We start from the raw sequence: 26,072 nt of genomic DNA on the forward strand, positions 1-26,072 counted from the left end.
TGAAAAATCGGGACGGGGATAGGAGCCTATATAAGAAAAAGACCCCAAAATTGGGACTGTCTCTATAAAATTGGGACATCTGGTCACCCTAACCAAAAGCGGTGGCAGAACCCTATATGGGCTGCTGAACATAGACTGTTGGCCAAAAAGTGACTAGTGATCTTCAGTGCCTCAGTTTTGAGGGGCACTAAACGTCATCTTGAATCAACTGGAATCTCATTCCCCCTTCAGCCTCTTTCAAACATCATAATCTTTATCTAGGATTCCTTTGGGAAAAAACTCTTCTGATGTTAGAACAAAACTGGGCTGTGGTATCATGTAGGATCATGTACAATATACTAAAGCACTCAAAGGATTAAAGGGAAGATTTTGCAAGATATTTATCTCTGGGTACAATAGCCTCAACCATTTCCATGCTTAAAAATTAAAAACTGTCTTTAAATTGGCCACTGTATTTGTGTTACCTAAGTACGTTTTTATTTATTTTTACTTGGACATGCTTAGATGTTAAAGGGACCAGATTTTCAGCAAGTTTTGAGTACCAGCACAATGAAAAAAATCAGGCCTTTTCAGTGTGTCTATATTGAGCAGGGTGCTGGACCTAAGGGTGCTTAAGGTGCTAGGACCCCATGGCTTGAAGTGGTTTCCATCACATACCTGGTTTACAGGTTTGTTCAATGGCTTTCAGCACCCCCACTATAAAAACTGGCCCAGCGCCACTGATATTGAGCACCCAAAAACCGGGCATGTTGGCATAAGGCTTTTAGCAAGTTTCCAGATTCATGTGGTCTGAATAAAGAAAAGAATGTACAGGTTCCTGTTGTTCACTGAACCAGTTCAGCTTGTCACTGTTTGACACCTCAAACCAGGGCTGGTCTTAGGGGTGGGTCACACGCATGACTGCCCGGGGTGCCATGGTCAAGAGGCGCCGTGCAATAGCGCAGAGGGGCACCCTGCCAGTATAGAGTCAGCAGCTGCTCCTGGCTGGCAGGGGAGCGCCGCGTGGGGGAGGGCCCAGATTTCTCCCTGCTTTCTCCCAGCAGAGGAATGGGGGAGAGGGACAAGCAGAGATGCACAGATACTGCTTATACCCTCCCCAACTTTCCTCTGCACCCCCTCCCGGGGGGGGGGGTATGATGGGGGGAGCGAGAAGCACTAAGCACTCCGTGCATCCAGATCACTTTCCCGACCTGGACTGCGAGGTGAGGTGAGCATCAGGAGCTGCTGCTCTCCTGACTTTCTCTTACGCAGCCCAGGTGGGGAAAGTGACCTAGATGCAGTGAGTCCTGATGTCACCCTTTGCCCCTCCCCCGCCCTCTAGAGGTGCCCAGAGGAGCAGTGTTCAGTGGGGCGGGGGGAGTGAGTGAGCAGCAATGCCAGCTGCTCCGTACATCCTGGTCAGTTTCCCCCTATGGGCACCGGGGAGGGGGGATGCATGGGTTAGGACAAAGGGGAGGGGTTGGGGCACAGGAGGGGAGCACAGGGGTTAGGGATGAAGGGGGAGCCCACGGCGGGCAGGGGTAACAGGGCGCACCCACAGGAGTCAGGCTCAATGGGGAGGGTGCCGTGCCCACAGGGGCCTAGGGCACCAAAATACAAAGTTCACCCAGAGTGCCATTTTCACTAAGGCCAGTCCTGCCCCAAACATAAAATGTGTTCACCGTGGTTCTAAGTTGCATTTACTGAAGGCCAGGGGCACAGCAGATCTATTTTCCACTTTTCATTCTTCCCTCACCTTTAGTTCTCAAAGGCTTGGCAAAAATTCATGCCTCAAGAAACATTGTTTTTGTTTCTGTATTATTATTCTTTCAATTGCAGCCTATATTCTGAACTGATATTCTTTAATTGTAGGGAGAGGGGGAAATATATATACATTTTTAAGAACATAAAATACTGGCTCTCTGTTCAGCTCTGATTTAATGGGCTCCCCAGCTGAGAAATCCATGGAAGCATTACTGCTGTTAAAATGCAATTTTGCAAGCACTTGAGGTGTATTCAGCATCGAAAGAGCTTTCACAGGATAGTGTCGTTATTCATGGTGCTCTGTGTGAAAGAACAGCTCCTGGTATTAGCTTTGCACAGTGACACCTGTCGCAATGACTGCATTCTATACAGAGACCACCTGTCTGGGAAGGCCCCTTTCCCTGTTCTCCAAACAGACATTTAAAATGTTAATTCAAGTTAAAGTAATGCACCTCAATGAAAGGTTATAATTTAACAAACTCTGCAATAACAAATGCCTTCAGCATCTACTTTTCTGGAATGTCATTTTCCCTGTAGGTAGTTTCCAATTTAGCTGTATACCTGGAATGATATATTAGCTAGTCTTAAAGTTGTCTTTAAGTATGAATTAGGCACTGCCTTCTTTTCCTCGGCCTACATATCATAGAATCATAGAATATTAGGGTTGGAAGGGAACTCAGGAGGTCATCTAGTCCAACCCCCTGCTCAAAGCAGGACCAATCCCCAACTAAATCATCCCAGCCAAGCCTTTGTCAAGCCTGACCTTAAAAATCTCTAAGGAAGGAGATTCCACCACCTCCCTAGGTAACCCATTGCAATGCTTCACATATATTAATGTATTTTTGTTCAGTTTTAATTGTGATTTGTATTTATTTATTTAGGGATAAATCCTGCTCCTTTGAAGGGTGGGGGGAAGCTTGCAAGTGAGCAGAGTAGCTTTGCATGACTCCTGCATAGAGGCTGAGTAATAGGGACAAAGATAATTTTGAGCTTTGTCTTCTGACAGGAAAGAATCCACTGGTTTCAAGAAGAAACTTCTAGGTAGCGGTGTCCATTTTGCATTGAGAGAGGCATCTCTGCTGAGATATTGGCAACCATGCTTCGGCTTTGATTACTTCATCCATCCAACCCACGTAATAGTCTTCTGCCCTGTGCCAAGCCCAGCTGTTCAGGCTTGGTACAGGTGGCAGTGTTTGGGCACTGACTCTACGTGATGAAATAATTATGAAATGTGTTCCTCATGCATCCATTTCAGATGGAGTGACAAGCCACTGGTGTGTAAGGGTATGACTTTCCAGGGTAAAACTTCACCTAACTGAGATCTGATGGCACGCTGTTATGGACCAAGGGAGGTACCTCTCAGGAGAGTTAGCTGTGCATCTGCAATTTTCAATGTTTATCTTCACTTAATCCATAGGTCAATGCTTTGGATAGTTACCTGTCCATGATAGGTATGCACATATCTTAGGGCAGGACCAAAACATAAGTATATATATTAATACAGCATTACTATTACTAGGATTTTATAATACAAGGAGTACTAGGAAGTGACTTGGATTACAAGGAGTTGAGCTACAACACTGTTCTGAACACAGGGCTCCCCCAGGCTTATTACAAAATGGAACATCTTTGGTGCGGATCTGAGTCGAAATTTCTGCGTAGGCTAGTTGTGTGTAAAAATGACCCCTTCCTAATATCTGACATGCTGCTATTGAAATGAGTTGCTGTGCTGTGTGACGAATTACAAGGTTTGATGGGGGTATGCCAACCCCATGCGGGCTGGAAGTGGTAAAGGGTAGGACTGGGCCCAGGTAACTCCTCCCAACCAGCCCTGCAGAGCATGCTCCAAATGAGGAAGAGTTCAAAAGGGAGCCACCCAGCTCAGAAGAGGAAGAGGCCTACCCTGAAGGCTCCTGCCACAGCACTTTACCCCTACAAAGCACTATGCAAATATTAACTAATAAAATCCCAAGGAATACCATATAAAATGTCCAATGTTGTGCACTTGAATATGTATCTGATTTTTTTTTATGGCTGATTGGAAGAATTAAAGGGGGGAGGCAACTTAGATCCAAAGCTAGGATGATGAACAAACAAGCTATCACAAAAGCTGACTTCAATAAAATATATTTCCATATATAATATTTCTATATAATATAAATGGATACAGTTTCTTTTTTAAAATAGTAACACATTTCCCTGCAACATCTGCAGCTCAAACTTCGCACTCATATGTAAATAGAAACCTGGAAATAAAACGGACTATAAACAACAGTGAAACTGTCCAGCCTATTTTCATTTTTTAAACTGAAGTGCAAAACACAGAAAAACATAAATGTGCAAAAAAACTGACCTTGTAAAATACGAGGTAAAATGTTAAGAACTGGCTAATCGAGCTCTCAAAAAGTGGCTAACAATGGACAATCATCATCATTTCTAGCGGGCTTCAGCAGGGATAAGTTTTAGGACCAACACTATTCAATATTTTTATCAATGATCTAGAAGTAAATATAAAATTTGCGGATGACAGAAAAGTTGGTGGAGTGGTAAATAACGATGAAGACAGGGCAGTCATACAGAGCGATCTGCACCACTTGGTAAGCTGGGCTCATTCACACAAAATCCATTTTCAAATGGCCAAATGCAAGGTCATATATCTAGGCACAAGGAATGCAGGCCGCGCTTAAAGCCTGCGGGACTGTATCCTGGAAAATGGTGACTTTGAAAAGGATTTAGTGGTCATAATGGACAAACAACTGAACGTGAGCTCCTAGCATAATGCTGTGGCAAAAAGGGCTAATGCAATCATTGGATGTATAAGGAGACGTATAAACAGGAGTCGGGAGATTATTACACTATACGGCGTTGGTGAGACCAATATTAGTATATTGCATACAGTTCTGGTGGCCACATTTTAAAAAGGATGTTGAAAAACTAGAGAGGGTGCAAAGAATAAGCACAAAAATTATTCAAGGGCTGGATATAATTCTTTACATTGAGAGACTTATGGAACTCAATCTATTTAGCTTATCAAAAAGATGGAGGTGACTTGATTACAGTGTCTAAGTATCTTCCTGGGGAGAGAATACTGGGTACTAAAGGGCTTTTTAAACTTGTAGAAAAAGGAACAACAAGACTCAATGGCTGGAAGTGAAAGTAGGGTGACCAAATGTCCCGATTTTATAAGTACAGTCCTGATTTTTGGGTCTTTTTCTTATATAGGTTCCTATTACCCCCCTACCCCCGTCCCGATTTTTCACATTTGCTGTCTGGTCACCCTAAGTGAAAGCCAGACATATTTAAATTAGAAAAAGACAAAAAGACAATCAATCAATCAATCAATGGTGAAGGTGATTAGCCAGGGGAATAAACTACCCTAGGAGGTGACGGATTCTCCATCTCCTGATGTCTTCAAATCAGAACTGGATGCTTAGAAAGATGCTTTAGTAAAACACAATTGTTTGGGCTCTATACGGGGTAACAGGATGAACTTTAATGGCTTGTGATATAGAGGAAATCAGACTTCACAATCTAATGGTGCCTTCTGACCTTAAAATCTACAATTCTATGAATAGTCTAAGATGGTATTATTAGAACTCAGGAGGATTTTTTTATCTAATTGTTTCCCTTTAATGCGACATAGATCTCGCAGATCAAATACAAGCAGATAGGGAGTAATCTTTTTTCTAATCTATAAAACAATGTAAAAAAATACTGCTTCTGAGCTCCATGCTAAGCTTTCTACTTTGTTACATGAAGTGCATTATCAGGTTCTACTGTAGATAAAGCAATGACAGAATAGCATAACATTATGTATAATAAACCACTGAAGATACAGTTACACTCAATCAGCTTGAAAATTTTTGCCAAAATTTGATTATTTCACAACTAATATGGAGCCTGATTTAAAACTCATTGACTTCAATGGAAATTATTTCACTGACTTCAATAAGCGTTCAATCAGGTCCATAAACCTCAAGTCATGACTGTACTTTAGCATGTGTTTAAGTTTCACTAACTTCAGTGCTGTCTTGTGTAGGGGAGTGTTCCTGAATAATTTATTACAACATTACTAGTTTAAAAAATACAAAATGGAAAGCAATTTTAATCTTTCTAAAAAGTTAGTGTGTATGAGTATGCATCCAGATAGTTTCAGTATTTTTACATGCAGTATTGATTTACTTGAATTTATGCCATTTGCTATGTACAATTATGTTAATCTAATAATTTGGACCCTTCAAGCTTTGCTAAAACAAATTCAAAATCTCAGAGCAAAGCTCTGTCCACTCCAAATTTCTGAGTTTAACCCAGTTTTGTGTCAAATCCTGCAAAATTGCTCACGCTGCAAAATATGCATGGAGCTAGGGCTCCCTGGGGCTAGGAAAGACGTATGAAACTTTATAGGCAAAATGGTAACAGATGCACAGACTACTGCAGCACAAAATAACATGAGGATTCTGTACAACATCATTAGGCAGTTGTCAGGCAGAATAACAAATGCCAGCTGACCAGTTCAAGACAATGAGTGCTACTTAACAATGAAGACATCAGAACAATTAAACATATGTAGGCAGTACTTTAATCAACTACTGAATGCCAAGCCAGTGGTCAATCCCCCAGCTAGAGGAAAGAGAAGATCTGGACATTGAACCAGGACCTATAACCAGAGTAGAAGTAGAGAGGGCTATTCATTGGTAAAAAAAAACGTGGAAAGGCACCAGTTCCAGTTAAAATTCCAACAGAGGTCCTTAAGTCAGACTTGAAGAACACAGCAGAAATTTTGATAGGCGTCTTAGATATATGGGAAGAAGAAAAAACACAAACAAGTAGGAAAAGGGCTGCCATATCATGAAGCTGCCAAAGAAAGAATATCTGACTTCTGTTCCTATGTCAATTGGGCACTTTTGAAAAATCTCATCCTTAAGTGTCAGGCCAGAAAAATGTTGCCCTAGGGTTAGCTAACATTGAAGAATATGCCTGAAATAATAATAATTTTGTAAAGTTTCAGACAAAAAGGTATTGCGAAGAAAAAAAAAACCCACTGAAAATGGTAAATACTATTATTTGAGTGGAAAAATCAGAACACGGAACAAGGATCCTCATCCTTAGACCCGGAGCAGTGAAGCAGGGTTGGTCCTCTGTTGCAGTATTAGTTTATTACATTTCAGTGATGCACAGTCAGCAGAATGCTGGCAGCTACTAGTTGTATTCTTCTTAAGAACAGTACCAACACCAACCACGTAATTGAAAAGCCTCAATAAGAGTTTTTCTGCATGCATGTGTTGAGAAAATAGGATGAGAATGCACCTAAGACATAAAGTAGCAGCAGCGCTTAGTGTTAATTTACTGGCGCTATTGCTACCAGATAGGTTAAGCTGCTTTGGCCTTTGCAGCTGGCTTCTTAGCACTGATACAACTATGAGAGCCATTGCCCAGGCTGCAGAGAGGAAAGCAAAGGAGAGTTATTCCTAGAGCGCATGGGCCAAACTCAGCTTTGTCGTAATACTGATGGAAATCGGGAGTAACTGCAGCGGAGCAGCTACAGTGACACAAACTCTGCAGCATGGTACTGGTATCACTTCAGAGCATTTTAATTTCATTCAGCTCTCTCTCCTTAATCCTACTCCACTGAATGCCTTGGGACAGCAGGGGAGGGCTCCAAGTGAAAATATCCCCTGTACTTGTGCTATTGTGCTTCAGGATTTGTTAGCTGGTCCACTCCCTGGGTGGAGAGCAGCACCGGGAGTCTGGAACAAGGACGTCAGCTGTGGAATGTCGACAGCGGCTGTGATCTCTACATGTCCACATGGATGCAGGGTCAGGTCAGGAGGTTATAAATGCATTACTCTGTCTGCTTGAGTTCAATCTGTTCTGCTCAGGGAGATCTTGGGTATATTCAGGGACTTGGGGACGGTAGGTGGGGTGGCCAAAAGTCGCAATTGTGAGATCCTTGTATCAAGCTGGAGCCATGGCCAGTGAGGAGCAACGGGGAGGTTTTGTGTTCATTATTGAGGAGGCTTGATAACACCTCACTGTAGGTAAACAGGATGCTTGCAATGCAACCCTTAAATATGCAGAGACCAGACCAAACACTTGGCACTAACAGCCTTGCCAATTATCACCCAGTGTCTAATACACCCCCTCTGAGGAACAGTACTGAGGTGATGTAGGAGTAACCAGTCAAAGTATGTTACAGCAGTTGTCCTCAATTCCTCCAGTCTAGTTTTAGATGTCCGCCCAGCACACTATATAGACAATACCGCTCCCCATAGCTGATGATCTCGTAGCAATGGAGACAGGTAACACATCTGCACAGACTCTGTTGAATCTAACAACAGCCTCTGCTATGTCAGCATTGACAACGAGGTTTTGTAGTCATATCTGTGTGATCTTGCAAGAGTAAATGAGGTGGCTCTCCTGTGTGCTATTTCCCTGCTCTGTAACAGATAGTTCGGGGTAGTAAAGGGAACACGCCCTTTCTCCCATAGGATTCTATCTGGTCATCTTTTTTACTTAACATGTTTCCACTGCAACTAATTAACTTTATTTAATAACTTCCTATATGCACTTAATAAAGGTCTGTGTAGTTTCTAAGATTCAGAGGCACCTGAAGTTTCAGACAAATTCACATAAAACAGTACAATCATCTTGTATCCATAAACAGATAATCCCAATACACCCAAAGAATCTATGTAAAAAAGGATCTAAGTCTTTCTGAAATACTCAGCATACATTTGACTGGGATAACCCCCAGCTCAGGTTGGTCTGGCTGGGTACGTTACCAGTGGATAAGAGTGACCCCTAAATCAAAAGGGGGTCCCTTTTATGCCTCATCTTCTGCACTTCTGTACAGACTTCTACTCCGAGGGTCATATTCAATGTTCAAATCATTTTACCAAGTCCTTTCAGTATCAGCACAAACAACTTGTATTAAGTCTTTTGTAAAGTACCAAGGTAACATATTCACTTTCCCCTAACTCTTGACAGGCGGTAATAACGTTCTCCCATTTCTTTGAGTGATTTGATTTGAAGGCTTTTTTGTATACAATTACTGAATTGCAGCTATTTGAAAAGGGTGACGCCCGCACGTGGAACCTGAATAATATTTCAACAAGTTTCAAGAAGCTGTCATTTGCTCTGATGTCTCCAAAAGCCTCGGTACATTTTGTCATCCCATTTTAGCTATTTTTTTTTAATACAGTGGGGTTTAGTTTCCTACCTATGCACAATGTGTAGATAGAGGTGATTTAGCTTTCCCCGGTAGATCAAATATTTATATTACTCCTGTGTTTAATTTGGATAGAATCTGTATTTATTGTACATAGAATTTTATATTTTTGAAAAATACAGCTAACTCTACATGGGCCAGACATGGAGAAAAATATATTAAAATGTGTTCCCGTGTGGAGGTCTTTATGAAGCTGTTATATAACATTGCTCATGCATTTCATTAATAAAACAACACTAGTTAGATTACATTTGTAACTAATATACATGCATCCTATGGTCACGTGTGGGCTCTTTCCTGTGTTAAAATTTCAAAAGTAAAGCAAACAGAAGTTAAAGACATAAAGCAGTAGGCCTGTGTATTTTCATTCTTTTGTCCTGAGGGTGTTAATAATGATTGCTACATTAATTTAGGATGAGATTTCCATAAGAGCTTGGCATTGGCCTAGCTCTGCTTACAATGAAGTCAATGGTAAAACTCTCATAAACTTCAGTGGGCATACTGAAAAATCCATCCTTAAACATCTCATTATTTGCATTTTTGTTGTTGTTGATTTTCCGAGACAAATGCAAAAACCAAACCAAACCAAACAAAAACAAAAAAAGAAAACAAAATCAAAACGAGAAAAATTGCAATTAAGTCTGCTGCTTGTTGCAGTGGGTCATTCTTAAGAGGTTCTTTCTATTTCAAAAGGTTATACTGATTTGATTCCTTATACTTAAAATGGGGAAGATCAGTGGGGAATTCTCTAACAAAATGGAATGAACTTTTTAAGTGCCACTACTGTAGCTGTATAAATCAGAGACAAATAAAGGTGCCTGCTGGGAGGCAGAAGCTGTTGATCAGCTCCTGAGTTGGAGGATGCAGGAACAATGAAATCTGACAGGCTCCTGGAGGAAATGAATGCTCACAGCTGCCTATGAGACTTGATCCCTGTATTTCAAACAGTTGTGTTCTCTTTTTTCCGGTTGGGAGAGAAGACAGACAAGGAAAGGCCATCTCACTCTTAGCGCTATATAAGCTATTATGGTGTGAAGAACAGGTACATGTGTTCAAAATGGATTCTTCTTTATGAATATGGGCACAAATCCTGTGGTTCTCGTTGCCCAGGGTGCAGTTTTGTTCTGCACTTTTACCTTTAAGCCTCCTTTGCTCCTATCCAATGTGGAGCTGCTGCAGAGGCTAGCAGGGCCATTGGTATAATTTAGATAGTCCTTGGAGACTGCCTAAGAGACAGTAGCCTGTCCCCATTGCTCAATTTCCCTACAGAAATATATGGGCTCCAGCTCTGCCTCTTGAAACCTTCAGCAAACCCTGATACTGGGGTTTGTGGCAGGGCTCTCTCAGGTCTCATACATTTACATTCAGAGGTGCCAGGTTCAATCCCTGCAGAAGACAGCCTACCCAGGGGCATTGGGTTACAAAATCATACTCTATTCTGAATGTAATTTGCCCCATTACATACCATTTGCACCCTAGCACTACTGTTCCACTACCGCCTCTGCACATTAGGTTTCATATTATTACTATAGCATGGGGGAATAATAGTGGTACTGAGAAATATGTCTCTTTTTCCCAAAAAATATTATTGATTAATGATTCCTTAGTGCTGGAGGAATATGTCAACTGGTTAATCCAATTCTACACATACTCAATTTCTAGGAAAGAGGGAAACATTCTGTTTAAAAACACTTGGTTACTCTGTATCTTCTTTTTCCTGCGTGTCCTTTGTATTGCTGGAACTATAGATGAAAACAGTTCATTTCTCATCTAAAGTAATAATAACCCTGTCTTGGTACCATAATTACTACAGCAACTAATTATGATGTCACAAACAGGGGATTGTGACTTAAGGCAGAGAATAAGCAGCAGGAGCAAAGAAATCCTAACAATACAGATCCTGTCTTCACACCAGCATCTCTAGAAATAAATAGGAAAGAAAAAAAATAGAGAAAATACACATGTAAAAAGAATCGCCTCTAGACAAAACATTTTTCCAAAGGAGTCAATGAATTTGTAAAGAACGGATAGTAAGGAAGGAGAATTTGCTAACAGTCTTCTAAAGCAGGATCCATGGAATACCTGGGACTGCATTTATATTATGTCATGATGTGCTCTCTACAAGGCTGGAAATAAAACCAATACTTACATCCTGAACTGCCATTTGTTGGAACCAAAGTGAAGTTGGAAGCCCGTGGGTTACGCACGATATCCTGCCAATGAATGGTGTCGGCGTAGCAAAGAAACTTGTTCTGGCCAACGTATACCCCTCCATTCAGTATTTCTGTATCAAAGAGGAAGACAACAAATTCTTCAGCATTGAGATGTACAGCTGATTAAATATACCACTGCTTCTAGGGGTGGGGAAGGAACATTGATTTCAAATGCGAGTATTATGGCTAAAATCCCTTGTAACTCTCTGAAAATTGAAGGGGAAACAGCTAGCAGAATTTGAAAACTGAAACCATCTATTTACACGCAAAAGAGTCCCAATGAAGATAGCCACAGATTACAGTACAAGCTCTTTACACCAGTCATACAAAGGGATTTGACAGTCTCCAGATGAGTTTGTGAGAACAATGCCTGCTGTTCTAGTCTACTCATTTATTTGGGGGGGTGGAAATGTCCAAGATTTTGTTGAGCTAAAATAATGAAATGGTACGCTCTTCTAGTCTGAATCAGACACGCACCATCCCATGCTGTAAATGTAATTAAAAACATATGAACTAAATGGTCTTACTGGCAGTGGGAAGATAGGAATTCTCTTATTTAGAACAGGTAGAATTTGGTGCATGTGTCATCAGCATTGAAAAGCACTTTCTGTGATTACACTGCCATGCGGTATATCTGAATGGTTATCTTCATTCTATTCTCTGCTGATAAGAGATGGTTCTATGCATGACTTGCCAACTCTCAGGTTAAATCCTCTAGAGCAGGGGTGGGCAAACTACGGCCCGCGGGCCACATCCGGCCCGCGGGACTGTCCTGCCCGGCCCCCGAGCTCCTGACCCAGCCCGCCCGCGCTGCACGGAGACACGGGGAAATCGCAGCGCCTGTCCCGGGCCCAGCGGCCCCGATCGGGACCTGGGCAGCTCGCAGGGCTCGCGCGAAGCAGGACACCCCCCCCCCGCCGCCGCTGGCTGGGCCCCCCGGCTCTGCAATCAGAGATGCAGCGCTCGGCTGCTCCTCTGCCCTAAAATCCAGCCTCCCTCCCGGCACGGGCTTGTCCCTCCTCCGCACACAAAGGCTGGTGCGGGAGGCAAAGTCTCGGGAAAGGGTGGGGCCGGGGAGGCCGCAGGAGCAGGGGGCACCGAGATCCCACCCGGGGCCGGGAGAGCCCCACAAAGGAGGCACAGACACCCCCCCCCTGCAGCTGCCATAAGCGCCAGTGAACAAACCGGAGCGCTCCCCCCTTGGTGTGGGACACACTCACTGCCGGCCCGAGCCGCTTCCTCCTTCCTCCGCTGCACTCAGGGGCGGGAGGTTTCGGGTTACAGCGCCCCGGACCCACCACAGCTGCCGCCAAACGAGAGGCCCGGAGCAACTGCCCGACCCTCCTCCCTCCATCCCTCCTCCTAACCTTCTCCTTCTAGCCCCCTTTCCATATCTCCTCCTAATCTCCACCATCCATTTCCCTTTCACATTTTTTCCATCCAGCCTCCTTTTCACATCCTACTTTTTCCACCACCTCTATCCATCTCTTTCCATCCCCTTCCTCTTCTATCCCCCTTCCCAGTTCTTCTCCTCAACATCCTGTTTTCCACACCCTCCTTCCTTCATTCCTTTTGCTTCCCTCCCTTCTCTTTCCCACCTTCCCTTCTCTCCTCTATCAGTTTCCAATTCTCTTCCCATGTTTCTCCAATCAGCCATCCCCCTTTTCACTTTCTTTCCTGACAGGTATCTTTTCTTTCCACCTCCCCATCTGCCACAACCCCTTTCCTCTTATTCCTTTGACCCTCTGTCTACCCTCTCACCTTCTCTGCGATTCTTTTCTCCCTGCCCCGCTTCATACTCACAGGTCCAAATTCAGAGATGATATGTAACTTAGATTCCAGTACCCCAATTTAGACTCCTGTAGACATTGGTATATGTAACTTTAAGTGTGTGTGGGGGGAGGGGGTATCTATATGAGCACAAAGGAGTCATGCTGTATGAAAGAGATTGCCAGTACAAAAAGTTTGAGAACTACTGAATTACAGCAACCCCGCAGGCTGCTCTTACAGCAGAGGTGGGCAAACTACGGCGGCCCGCAGGACCGTCCTGCCCGGCCCCTGAGCTCCCGGCTGGGGAGGCTAGCCTCCGGCCCCTCCTCCGCTATCCCCCTCCCCTGCAGCCACGCTCCCGCATGGGCAGCGCTCTGGATGGCAGGGTTGCACGCTCCTGCAGAGCAGTATGGCAGCGTGTCTGGCTCTGGCTGGGTGATGTGGCTGCCAGACATGCTGCTCTGAGCGGCATGGTAAGGGGGCCAGGGCCGTGGGGTTGGATAAGGGGCAGAGGTTCGGTGGGGCTGTCAGGGGATGGGGAACTGGGGGGGGGGTTGGATAAGCATGGGAGTCCCAGGTGGCCTGTCAGGGGGCGGGGGTGTGGATAAGGGTTGGGGGGTAGTCAGGGGACTAGGAGAAGGGGGGTTGAATAGGGGGTGGGGTTTTGGGGGGCAGTTAGGGGTGGGGGTCCTGGGAGGGAGCGGTTAGGGGACAAGGAGCAGCGGGGGTTGGATGGGTCAGGGGTCCTGAGGGGGCAGTCAGGAGGCGGGAAGTGAGAGGGGGTGGATGGGGGCAGGGGTCAAGCTGTTTGGGGAGGCACAGCCTTTGCTACCCGGCCCTCCATACAGTTTTGCAACCCCAATGTGGCCCTCAGGTCAAAAAGTTTGCCCACCCCTGCTCTAGAGCCTTCTACGATAAAGGCCACATTCTCTCATGCACCTGAAATACAGTAGCGGAGAAAAGCTGTGTGTTTGTGGACCACACTTTGGCCTTATGGGCCAGGTTCTAGATGCCAGACACAGCTCCTTTGTCCTTCCTCAGGCAATTGAGAATTCTCCTGACCGATACCACCACCCTCCTTGCAGCCCTTCGCATAACGGATGTATGCAGCAGGGGAGTGGAAACAGACAGAGTATTTATTAGGACTGGGCCACATGTTATCACCGGGGTAAGAGAAATAGCCTCTTTCCTTTCAAGTGCATGTCTTCTCAACCATATATTTAATTTCTAATTATCAGCAATTAATTATTCTTTTTTCCATCTAAACTGTTTTATGATGGAAAATTGGGGGTTTTGACAAAAGGATTTTTGTGTGTGAAAATGTTGGCTTCAATTTCTCATCAAAAAACCAAAACACCCAAACCCAGAAACATTTTGATTTGGGAACTGCAGTTCTCCCCATTCATCTCTATGGGCTGTGCTCCCCAACAAGATTGCCTCTCCTATGATGCACCACGATCAGGAACTCTCATGAGGCATTGCCACTTCTTATTAGGGAGACAATGGTGCATAGTGGGAATTGTAGTCTCAATAGGGAGCCCAGTCTATAGAGTAGAATGGGATCATGAGGCACCCGGACTAAAACTTCCATAAGGCCCCGTGGCAGCATTTGCAAATCAAATCAAGATATTTCAGTTTCCGGACAAAATATTTTGGTTTTTGAACTTCTGGTGAAAAAAATGAAATTTTCCTTGGAGAATTTAGATGAAAACTTTTCTTTCCACTTTTGTCAAAAATTTCCATGGAAAAAAAAGCTCAGTAAACACCATTGATTATATCCCCAAAAATATTTTGCATTCCCTTGATGAAAGTCTCCTATTCTTGGAGAGTTGTCATCAGAAAAAGTGAGTTTTGTAATTGAAACTGGTTCAGTAAACAATTCTGCATCTCCTGCTTTGTTCTTTTTCAGAACAAGTCGCTAAGATGAAACTCCTCTGCTTTTATCCAAAATACACAGAAGATCCACTATGGAAAACTCTAGGGGTGAGAGATTTGGTGCTGTGCCTCCAAGTGGCACGGCACAGAACTCACAGCACAAGGCAAGGAAGGGCTCAGATGGCTTTGCACCATTCTGAATGGGTTGCTCCAGGGTGTAAAGTTGTCCTTGAAGCAATGGACAACACTGAGAAGCTGTCTTAATGACCGCAGCCAATCCCCAGCCCCTGTGGATGGCAGCACAGCCCAGAATCTCTGCCGTGACATAGATTTGCTCCACCCCTGCTCTGAAACGCACCTTCCGTTACTGAGGACACCATATATGCCAGGGCTTGTGATGGGGTCCTTGGTAGGGTGACTATATTTACCAAAGTAAAATTGGGACACAGTGCGGGGCTGTCCTGAGCAGCCTGGCATCCTGAGCCCCGCCCCTACCCCACACAGGGCTGTCCTGAGCCACTTGGCATTGCTGCTTGCCCAAGCCCCATGCTACTTGGCCCTGGGGCTGACCACCCGAGCCCCGCACTGCCCTGGGCTGGCTACCTGGGACTGGGGCTGAGGTTGACTGCCTGAGACCTGGGCTGACTGCCCAAGAGCCACCACCCAGCACCTCGTGTCGCCACTGGCCTCTCCAAATGTTCCTCTGCATCCCCCCGAGGGGATGCAACCCACTTTTCTGGCTAAACTGGGCATGTGTTTCATTTGCTCTTGCCAACTGATCAGAGCACCTTGCAACTGGGACAAATGTCCATTTTTGCCAGAAACGTCAGGACGTCCAGGACAGGGCTTAAAAAGGGGGACTGTCCCAGCCAAAACAGGACATATGGTCACCCTAGTTCTTAGGCAACATGCAGCTATCCTCAGAAATCCTTCCCCAGCTTACAGCCCCCTTTACGCTGCTCCAGTCCTTTCCCCTGGCAGAAAGGGGCCAGAGCAGGAGTGAGGATCTCACTTTTGGGGGCTTTAACCTGATAGTTGTAATGTTTCCTTGAACGTAAGAATTGTAATTTACAGCAGTGCAAGCAAGAGAAAAACAGACAAGTAGGCAGACAAAAACCCTACAGACTTTCCCCTCTATGAAACACCTGAAGTTCCTTTTCCCTGAACTCTTCTTGCAGATTAGACTAGGCAATAGAATGACAGCCCCCTTAGTGCATGTTACGCTCTTTAACTGTGCAGATAGGAGCTAATCCATGTACAAGAAGTATTAGAAAGTGATACTCACAATGGAAACGTACTTTAAATATAACTGACTGAAATATAATCTTTTTTACTGTTTGTCCTCTTTGTTTCTAAAATATTTTCGGCTAATTTGTGAAGTTATTCGTATCTAGTCATAACATAATTTCTGTGGCAATACTTTTTTTTAAAGCATTCCTTATTTCTCTATCTCCTTAAAGATCTGATTCCTCAAATTTCAATAGAGAAGGCTATTCTACTCGAGGTAGAAGCAGCAGCAGGATTTCTTTTCAAAACAATTGTTTTTCACCTTCCAGAAATCCTGTTGGTTCCACTGTTTCCTTTCTTGTTTTTCAGTGCTTCAAAGCCCTGGACAAAACTTTTAGCCACATGACTCTCATTACAGTTACTAAGACCTGTGCAGTTAAAACCCCATGAGCCACTCAGTGTCACAGATGCAAGTCCTAGCAAAGAAAATTTGAAGGTTCCTTACTAATGGCATCTTCAAATAACATTAACAGGTGCTATTGTTGCTAAGAGTGGCATCCTTCTTAACGAGACATTAAAAGTAAATCTTGACTACTCTGCTGATGATTAAAGTTATTTGTAGTCTACAGATCCAGAGCAAATCTTTTAAAAACTTCTCAGGAGAATATTAACATCTACAAACACGAAGGAAATAAGACCCTGCATTTTTCACTACGAATATTAGGATTTACAGACCATACAAAGGAGATAGTCTCCATAAAATAACATATTAAATAAGGGATCACATGCAAACTCCTCCTTCCTCCACATTAATCAGTTACCGGTATTGACATTTATTTCTAGGAAACCTTTGGTTTAAGAGCTTGTCTTTTCCACTGAAAAAGGGCTTAAAATGGAGACAATAATAACTATTTTGCACAGAAAGGAATCCAGATTAGAGGTAGACTACTGATCTGTCTGTATGATATTCTTATGATCCCTGACATATCCCGCACAGCAGCTGTTAGCAATTCCATCCCAAGAGAAAGGCAGGATTTAGCAGGACTTTTGAAAACATGATCAGCGACCATTTCTCCTTTTTATCCCATCAACACACGATTAGCAAATCTGCCCAGAATCCTGATCCAAAAAATATTGTCTGACATACATTGAAGATCTACCTTCATCTCCTGCTAAACATTTACAAATGGATTTTAAATAGTGTTGCTAACAATTGATATATCCGAATATCTGCCAAAGGCATAATTTATTTATACATGCATTCACTTGACAATGCTTATCAAAAACGGTCTCGGTTTGCTTGGTAGGAAACTTCTGTACATTCTGATACACTCAATAGCCCTTTATTCTATGATAGTTCCACTCGTTTCAATGGGGCTACACACAGAGTACGAAGCTATTAATTGTGAATAAGGGTTTAAGAATCAGGCCCCTTTCCTGCAACTACAATAAATCACAAGCTGTCACCACTAATGTTAACTCAAGGAAAACGTAAAAAGTTCTCTGACTTCTATTAGCAACCCTTCATTTCAATAATAAGCATTGCATGCATAGACTTTGAGGTGAGAAGTGACCATTGTGATCAGCTGGTTTGACCTTCTGTTCATTGCAAGCCACAGAACCTCACCCACTTCTTGTCTGCCCTGGCCTTTCTTAGAGCCAGATTCGGATACCCTTATTTCCCAAAGAATAGTCCCCCGGTCCAAGGATTATCTCACTGAAGTTTACAAGGTCACTCATGGAGGAAGGCACTAGCAAACTGGACAAAGGATCTTAGAATCTGGCCTTTACAGATAAGAAAGCTAATGCATGTTCCGAGGTTAGTTTTTTCTTTCAAATACTTTTGTTCTCCTCCTCCCCCCTTTCTGTTGAATCCACATTCACTCCTCTTCTTCAGTTTGCTCTCTTCTTTGTCCTCTTGAGCCAGGTCCTCAGCTGGTGCAAATCAGACCACTCCATTGACTTCTGTGGAACTACATTTCATTTACACTGGCCCAGGCATCTGGCCCCAATGCGATTTGCTTCCTGCTGCTCTTTTACCAAGAACAATACTTGGGAAGACCTAATAAACCCTGATATGTGTTAAGCAAATGAAGCACAAATGTAATCAATATACAATAGAGTTACAGTATAATGAACTCATCATCATAAAGTCATCATCTAATTTTAATTTACTGCACTGAAAGCAAGAGATAATGTTAAACAATAAACAAAAGGAAAAAAGGCAGAGATTCCAGATTATGAAAACAAGTTGGTAGAGAAAGGTGGACCAAAAAATAAAATACTGACAGACTTCCCTTCCCTGCCTCCTTCCCCCCCTCCATATGAAACACCTGAAGTTTCTTTTTGCCGAACTCTTTCTGGGAGATTAGAGTAGGAAATGGAATGACAGCTCCCTTAGTGCATTTTATGCTCTTTAACTGTGCAGATAGGAGCTAATCTCTGTACAAGAAGCACTGGAAAGAGATGTTCACAATGGGAATGTATTTTAAATATCATTTACTTAAATATAATCATTTTTAGCTTTTGTCCTCTTTTGCTTTTAAAATCCTTTTTGCAAATTTGGAAAGTTATTAGTGTCTAATCATTGCACTTCTGCCTAATATAGCAGGTATTGCACTCTAAGCTCGGTCCGCTGCTGCCTGAAATACCCAATATATTGGGTAAAAGTCAGCCTTAGAGTTTCCACCAGGGGAGACTTAAAAAGTGGGATAAAGGATTCTGGAGCACAAGTCCTGTGGGCTACGTTAGGTGTTTTTGAAAATCTGCCCTGAGATTTGGCTCTAAAAAGAACATCGTCTTCCACTCCAGTATAAAGGCTACAACAGATTCTGAGAGCAGAGAATAGCCCCATCTACTCTTGACACTTGATTCTGAACTGAATGGAAAATCTTTATCATCATTACTAGAGCTACTTAACTGGTTCAAAAAAAAAAAGGGGGGGGGAGGAGGAGAAATCCTGTCACTCCAATATTTTCTTAAAATAAAGCACGAAGTTCAGTTTGTTATGAGTCATGAGGACACTGTACTTGTTATTTGCAGAGCTGCCAGTCGTTTGAGAAAAAATAAATATTTATGAATTTCTAATATTTTATGAATGATTATTCACCCAGAATGTCAGACCAGAAATGAGCAACCCATAATATCTGCTCCTTAAAAAGTTTCAATCAGCCAATAATGGAGCAGAACTCTTACCATGTGACTTAGGTAACCTATCACACAACATTAGTAACTCCCCGCTAAAGCAAACAGTTCACAGACAACCAATAGGGCAAAAATGTCTCACGCAGAGAATATTTATGAAAAATGAGCAGATGAGAACATCAGGATCAGTTTATAACTGGTCTGCTAATTAGCAAAAGTGGGTAAATCCATCACAAATATTATTTGTAATGAACAGCTTGACCAGCTTTAACCTTTACCATGGCATGGCAGTTGTGATGTTAGCAACCAGGATTATGACTTCATTGTAGAATAAGGCAGAAGTATGAAGGAAAAAGCTCTTATAAAAAAGCACATATGATCAATATAATAGAAAAAATATAATTGAACAGTAGGCGAAGGAAAAGGCTTTTTTTGCATCCCTTCCCCCATCTTTGTCTGCACATTGTTTAGACTGTAAGTTCTCTGGGGCAGGGACCTCTCTTCTTATCCATCTGTTCAAGCAACACAGGAAGGGCTCTTCTCCTGAACAGTCACAAATGGCCTGTCAGCACAATCACTGATGTTCTACTTCTCCCAGTTTCCTGTCCAGATTAAGGTAGTGAGGTATTTTCAGATCCCGTAAGGTATCCTTAACTGCGAGTAACTCTGACTGCTTTCACTCCTATTTCAAATGGAGGCTGCGTGTGCCTTTCTGAGAGCCAAATCTGGCCCTAAATATTTTCTCCATTGGATCTAAAAGTGATATTACTGCTCCAGATTAAAAATTAAAGTTCTACCTTGGGATTTATCAAACCAGATGGCAAGGCAAGAGAGAGAGAGAGACCATGTTTTGTTAGCATTTTATTTTTAAGGAGGGTGGGGAACAGTAAGTATTCAACAGGGCACAAGGATGTCGTCAAACATCCACTGTAACCAGTCAGAAGAGAGATTGCAAATCTGAATTTCAGAAACAAAACTGGAGACCATCTTAAACCTCCTAAGACTTTTCTCTGCAAACCAAACAAAAGCTCTGTTTCACAGTATATCATGCAAGATGTATCCTACACATACAAATTAGATATTCCAGACTGAGGCTGTCTGTCCTTAATTTTCAAAGTCAGCATCCATTACCATTGCTGATACCTCTCCGGATGCTGACATTGCCACATCTTCCCCATTATCACCCACTGATCTGTTGTCATATACTGTATTACTCTTACAACCTTGTCATATTTCATCCAGGAAGCTGAATACATCACCTCCGGAATGGCTTTGGCCTAGAAATTCCATGCCTGCTCCCTAAACCAAATCTTTTGAGCTACTAGCACAGTGGATTGCTGATGGCCCACTGGGAAAACACTTCAGGTCCATTATTAATAAGCTATGTCTTTAAAGGGTAATGAGAACTGGGTGGTTTAGGAGAAAATAGCTCATCCATCATCAATCAAGATCTGAAGTTTTTGTACAGATGATTTAAGAAGAGTTGGACTGTGTAAAATTGAAATGTCACATTTGTATTGGGGAAATGGGGGCAGTTGGATAATGAAAATGAGAGATTTAACCTTCTGTATTTCGGCTCAATGACCATAGTCAAAAGCTCATGGATGCGGATGCTGTGTATCAACTAGAAACCCCGGACAGCCTTCCATCTCAATTATACAATTTCAAGTAAAGATTATCTGGGTCATTAGCTGGAAGCCAGTTCAAAGCTTGGCAGTAATGGCAAAATATTCTTTATTTCTGTTCCACTGTGTTCAGTGATACATGCCGACCATGCATGGGACCAAATTTTCAAAGCACACAGCAATCATTCGCTCCCATTGTAGCACCTATAGCCAGATTTTCAAAATCATTCAGCATTCAACATGGAGTCTAACAGGGAGCTGAGCTTTTTTGAAAACCTGGACCCACTTGATGGGTGCTGGGATCTTTTGAAAATTCTGGTCCCAAGTACACAAAGTCAAATTAATATTAAATGCATAGCACATACTTGCCCCGCCTGGTTTTGGTTTCAGTTTTTTATGGTTGCAGTGCAGAGGGAAATCAGATTTTAATTGATATGCAGGCTGACCGTGCCTTTTTTAAAGGCGAGTCTTTCATCCAGCACAATAATACAAAATTTAAACAAACCAAACACATTATTCCAGCCTTTACCAGTAAACATGCTGGATTTCCATCACCAATTCCAAGCATCTTCTGTATTTGCAGGGAGTTGTAAATTAGCGTATAACTGAATGTTGGGTCAATGGGCCTCATTCTCGGTGGACCTTGTGCAGTTACTTGCACCAGTGCACAGTGAGTCTAAAGCATTATCACCCTGATTTGCACTAGTGTAAATGACTGTAGAAAGTTCATGGCAATGGAGAGTCAGAGCAAATAACTGGAGACAACAACAAAAGCAGCTAAATGAAGCAAATAAAGCAAAAAAGACTCTACCTATTATCATCTTGTTCTGAGCCACAGAGCTTAAGAGCATGATTAAAGGTAAAATCCTCACATAAACTATAACGATAGAGACTATATCATCTGGGGTTTTTGTTCCTGTTGCTGAACTTGCATTATCGTGACTTACAGTAAATCAGTGGATACCTTCTTAAAGGACGTGTGTGACCTGTATTTGGAGGTGACTGTTTCTTTAATCTCCTTCTCCCTTTTCCTGGCCTGCTGCACACTCTCACTTTCCACAGTGCTGCTCTTACCCCTTCCATCAAAATCTAAAAGCAGTCTGCACTGCTGCCTTTCTTCACTCGTATCCAAGTGAGTTGGGATCATTTTCATGTTAGGTGGGTCACTCAACCACTCAGTTCCCCTAGGATAAATGGGAAGAGTAAAAGCTTAGCTAGCTCACAGGCGTGTTATTGAGGCCAAATTCATTAAAGCAAGGTACGTTGAAATTCTTGAATGGAATGTGCTCCAAAAGTGTCAAGTATTAATTATCATCATCATTATTGTTGACAACAACAACTGCTGCCTAGTTCACCTCACTCATCTCTCTGAACTCCAGGTGGATCAAAACTCAGCAGCTAAAACCTTTTGTCCTTCCGTTCTGACCATGTCTTCCCACTCCATGTAATCTGCTTTGATCTGGTAACTGATGGACCAACTCTACAAGTTCAACTCAACTTCACATTCCCCACTTTCACAAGGCAGGGGTACTGCAGGAGAATAGTTATGCGATCATGTAATTACAGACTGCATTATAATGTAGATACATGGGGACCTGAATTAAGGCTGCACAGGCAACCTCAATTCTGACATCTTCAAACTTCTGAGTGCTTCATTTTACAATCATAACATTTTTTTAACGTAGTTTCTTAGAATATAATATACGTATATGGCACTATAAGAAGAATTAATCGTAACAGTCATAAGCACAATAGAAATGTTTATCTTAAAGCAACTTCTCTTCCTGCTTTCATAAAGGCGTTTGCCATTTTTATTGTGCAATTTCGGCAACAAATATAATCTAACATAGAAAAAGCAAAGGAAAGAAATACATCTTATTTTCATGTATATGGCATGTGTAAAATAAGTGATAAAGTATTCATCACACAGAATCTATGTCTGTGTCACTGTTCATACTCCCATGCCGGGGACATACAGACTTCCACCCCCCGCTGCTTCAGCAATGAAAGAATCAAAATCTTTTGGCTTCTGTTTAAAAAAAAAATGAAATCAAGTTATTCAAGTGATAATGAGTCTCTGATAAAGTTTAACCAAGTGTCTATGGACGGTACCACTTGGCTGATGCCAATAAGAGACACGCTTCTGCTAAATAAGAAGGGCATTACTGCTCCAACAGTCAGAGACAAATGGTCGGTTTGTTTATAACACCTATTAGCAAAAGACAAAGATTTAATGTAAGGGCAGGACCATCGGCTGGGCATGTTTGCACTAAGGTAAGCAGCTTGTTCTAGGGAAGAACTAGGTAGATTATGCTATCTCACAGATGCAAACAGCTTGTTATTTCACCTGTGTATAAGAAAGGTGAGAGAGGCTCTGTGAGAGAGGGAGCGGACCTAGGGTGTGGGCTGAGAAGTCAAGAGGAAGGAACCATAAGGGCTGGTCTACACTGGGGAGGGGGGGGATCGAACTAAGGCTGTGGCTACACTTAGCACTTCAAAGCGCTGCCGCGGCAGCGCTTTGAAGCACTAAGTGTAGTCAAAGCACCAGCGCTGGGAGAAAGCTCTCCCAGTGCTGTCCGTACTCCACCTCCCTGTGGGGAATAACGGACAGCGCTGGGAGCCGCGCTCCCAGCGCTGGGGCTTTGACCACACTGGCGCTTTGCAGCGCCGCAATTTGCAGCGCTGGAGAGGGTGTGTTTTCACACCCTGCTGCAGCGCTGCAAATTTGTAAGTGTAGCCAAGCCCTAAGATACGCAACTAAGTTGAAGTATCTTAGTTAGACTTAGCTGGCCATCCTCAAGGCGGCGAGTCGACTGCCGCGGCTCCCCCATCGACGCTGCTTACTCCTCCTGCTGAGGTGGAGTACAGGAATCAATTCGCGGATCGATTTATCGTGTCTAGACGAGACGCGATAAATCGAGCCCCGATAGATGGATTACTATCCACCGATCCGGCGGGTAGTATAAACGTACCCAAGCTCATCTTATTTTTCTTTTTTTTGTTGGAAGGGGGCAATTTTGGACACTGCATAATGTGTGGACTATGACCGTAGAGCAGGGGAGGGTGCTTACAGTCACCGGTAAATATCTCACCCAAAACAACAACACAGCAGTTTGTTCCTTCCTAATAATTTCTCTTTTAACACCCGATTATTTGATTGTGCTCATCTTAGCGACTCGCGGACAATAGCAAATTGCTGCCGCGCTAAAAGGATTTTCGTGACAAAAAACACAGCTGTGGCCCTCTGAACATCTCACAGCTGATAAATCTGTTGAATTTCAAGTGCATCGCTTCCCTAATCCCCTTCTCTGCTCTCAGCCAGCTACTCCCTGTTGGCTGAGCGCTGGTAGGGCAGCAGGGAAAGGGGAGGAGGAGATGAAGCTTGCCTGCCCAAAGAGCACTGCCAGTTGACTAAGGGAAGGAATTGCAATGGAATCCTGCCTCCTCCCTAAATCCCCACTGGAAGCCAGCAGGTCTGTGAGCAGGCTTGACAGAGGGAACATAGGTGTGTCACGATCAGACCTCCCAGAATTGGAAGTAGTTGCTTCTGTCTATTAACAATTCTCAGGTGATAATCCTGACGGGCACTACCCAGAATTTCTATGAGCCCACTATCCAAATCCAGTGTGTCCCTGGCAGTCTCCTTTCACATGTTCAGGGCTCCTGGTGCCAAGTGTCCTATAACACCATTTAATAGAAGATACATGGGACTTGTAGTCATATGTTCTGCTTCCCACTCCATGGGACATTTAAAATTCTTCACTCTTGAACTGCAGCCCATGACCAATGGCTTGCACATGCCAGGTCTGACTAAAAGAGTGATACAGCATAGCTTTCTGATCTGTCAGACGGATCAGCTCCAGATAGGTGGTAAGATAAGCTGCAAGAAGATAATCCTTTTTGTCCTCTCATGTTGGATCCAGGCCCAATTTCTTGTCTGGCGTTGGTGCTGTGATTACAGCTTCTCTCCAGAGGACATAGAATATTAATTCAGTGTGTGGTCTACATCATTAAGCATGGGTGGCCAGTGCAGGGGATTCTGACGCTGCTCCCCTGTGATTGCAGGGGGCATCAGATAGCTGCTATCACACCTGCAGACTCTACAAGCAGCCTCTAGACAGGTCCTTTCAGAAGCAAGTAGCAGACCACATGGCAAAAGGCACGTGGAAACAGTGCCACGCTCACTGCTCCCAGCTGTGTTACTACGGGAGCGCCCCATAGTTCTCTGCACGGATGCACTGGACGGAAGCCTTGTAATCCCAACCACATGGTGAATCTCCATAGACTAGGGTATTATGACTAGCTAATCATAGCTGATGACAGCAGGCCTGGTGGGTATTTTCTGTCTCCCGCTGCCCTGCTGGGGACCCATCCCATTCTTGTCCCCCAGAGACCCTTTTGTGAGTGCACAGACTGAAACCCTACTTGACAACAGTCAATAGAGTCTGCAGAAGAGAGATGGGGCCGTGGAGTAAGCATCCAATTGCAGGACAGGAAGGGTAGCGACCGGGCCTCGCTGAGATGTCTAATAGAGAGCAGGCCTGGTAGCCAAAGTGAACTTCTAAACAAACCAGCTGGGTTAGTTCATTGCAAAACAAACTTCAGATCACCTCATCCACACGGAACAAACCCAGGATGGCTCTCCAATATTCTACTCAGAATTCTTGCGGTACTCCTGTCCTCTAGCAGTGTTTTTATTCTCTCAGCTAACTCGTCCTTATGCTGCCAGTCTGGCCACAACTTTGCTTTAAACGCTTTCCTTGTCAGGCCATTTGCTATGTAATATTTTGATCAAGCCCTTCAATGTTTCATGTCTGCCAGTAGCAGCTCTCAATTTATCTCTCCCAACTGCTGAGATATGTAACTGAGAGACTGTCCCTGCTCCTCTAGCATTGACTCTTTATGTGAGGTGTCTTGAGAGTAAATGTAGCATGGCAGTTTGCCACTGCTACTTCCTTTCCAGGAGCATTTTTCTACTTGAAAGTCAAATGACTCTAGTATCAGTAGCATCTTCTACAGTATTTTTTGGGGGGGCGAGGGGGGGGGCAGCTGGGATAGGGAGGTGGCATCTGAATGCAGTGGCTTTGCCAGTACACTATCTAGAAGCTAGTCATCTGATGTTATTGGGACTTTCTTGCTACATCCATCTATCTATCCATCTATCCCAATCAATGATTAATTCTATGGTAAGCGCTTCTCATAATGAGTCTTGGTTAACGCACTTGACACGAAGGCCAATGGCCTTCT

The 26,072-nt window shown here is 43.4% G+C and overlaps 1 protein-coding gene across 1 annotated transcript in view; it reads right to left on the bottom strand.

The window, feature by feature from the left end:
- ERBB4 (erb-b2 receptor tyrosine kinase 4) overlaps positions 1-26,072 on the bottom strand; it is a 981,920-nt gene that overhangs the window by 291,490 nt on the left and 664,358 nt on the right. Inside the window, exon 4 of the mRNA XM_044978382.1 lies at positions 11,121-11,255. Within this exon, the coding sequence (XP_044834317.1) occupies positions 11,121-11,255 (135 nt within the window). The remainder of the gene's footprint in view (positions 1-11,120; positions 11,256-26,072) is intronic.

This window comes from Mauremys mutica, chromosome 10 (genome assembly GCF_020497125.1).
Source record: "Mauremys mutica isolate MM-2020 ecotype Southern chromosome 10, ASM2049712v1, whole genome shotgun sequence".
NCBI classification, from domain to species: Eukaryota; Metazoa; Chordata; order Testudines; family Geoemydidae; genus Mauremys; species Mauremys mutica.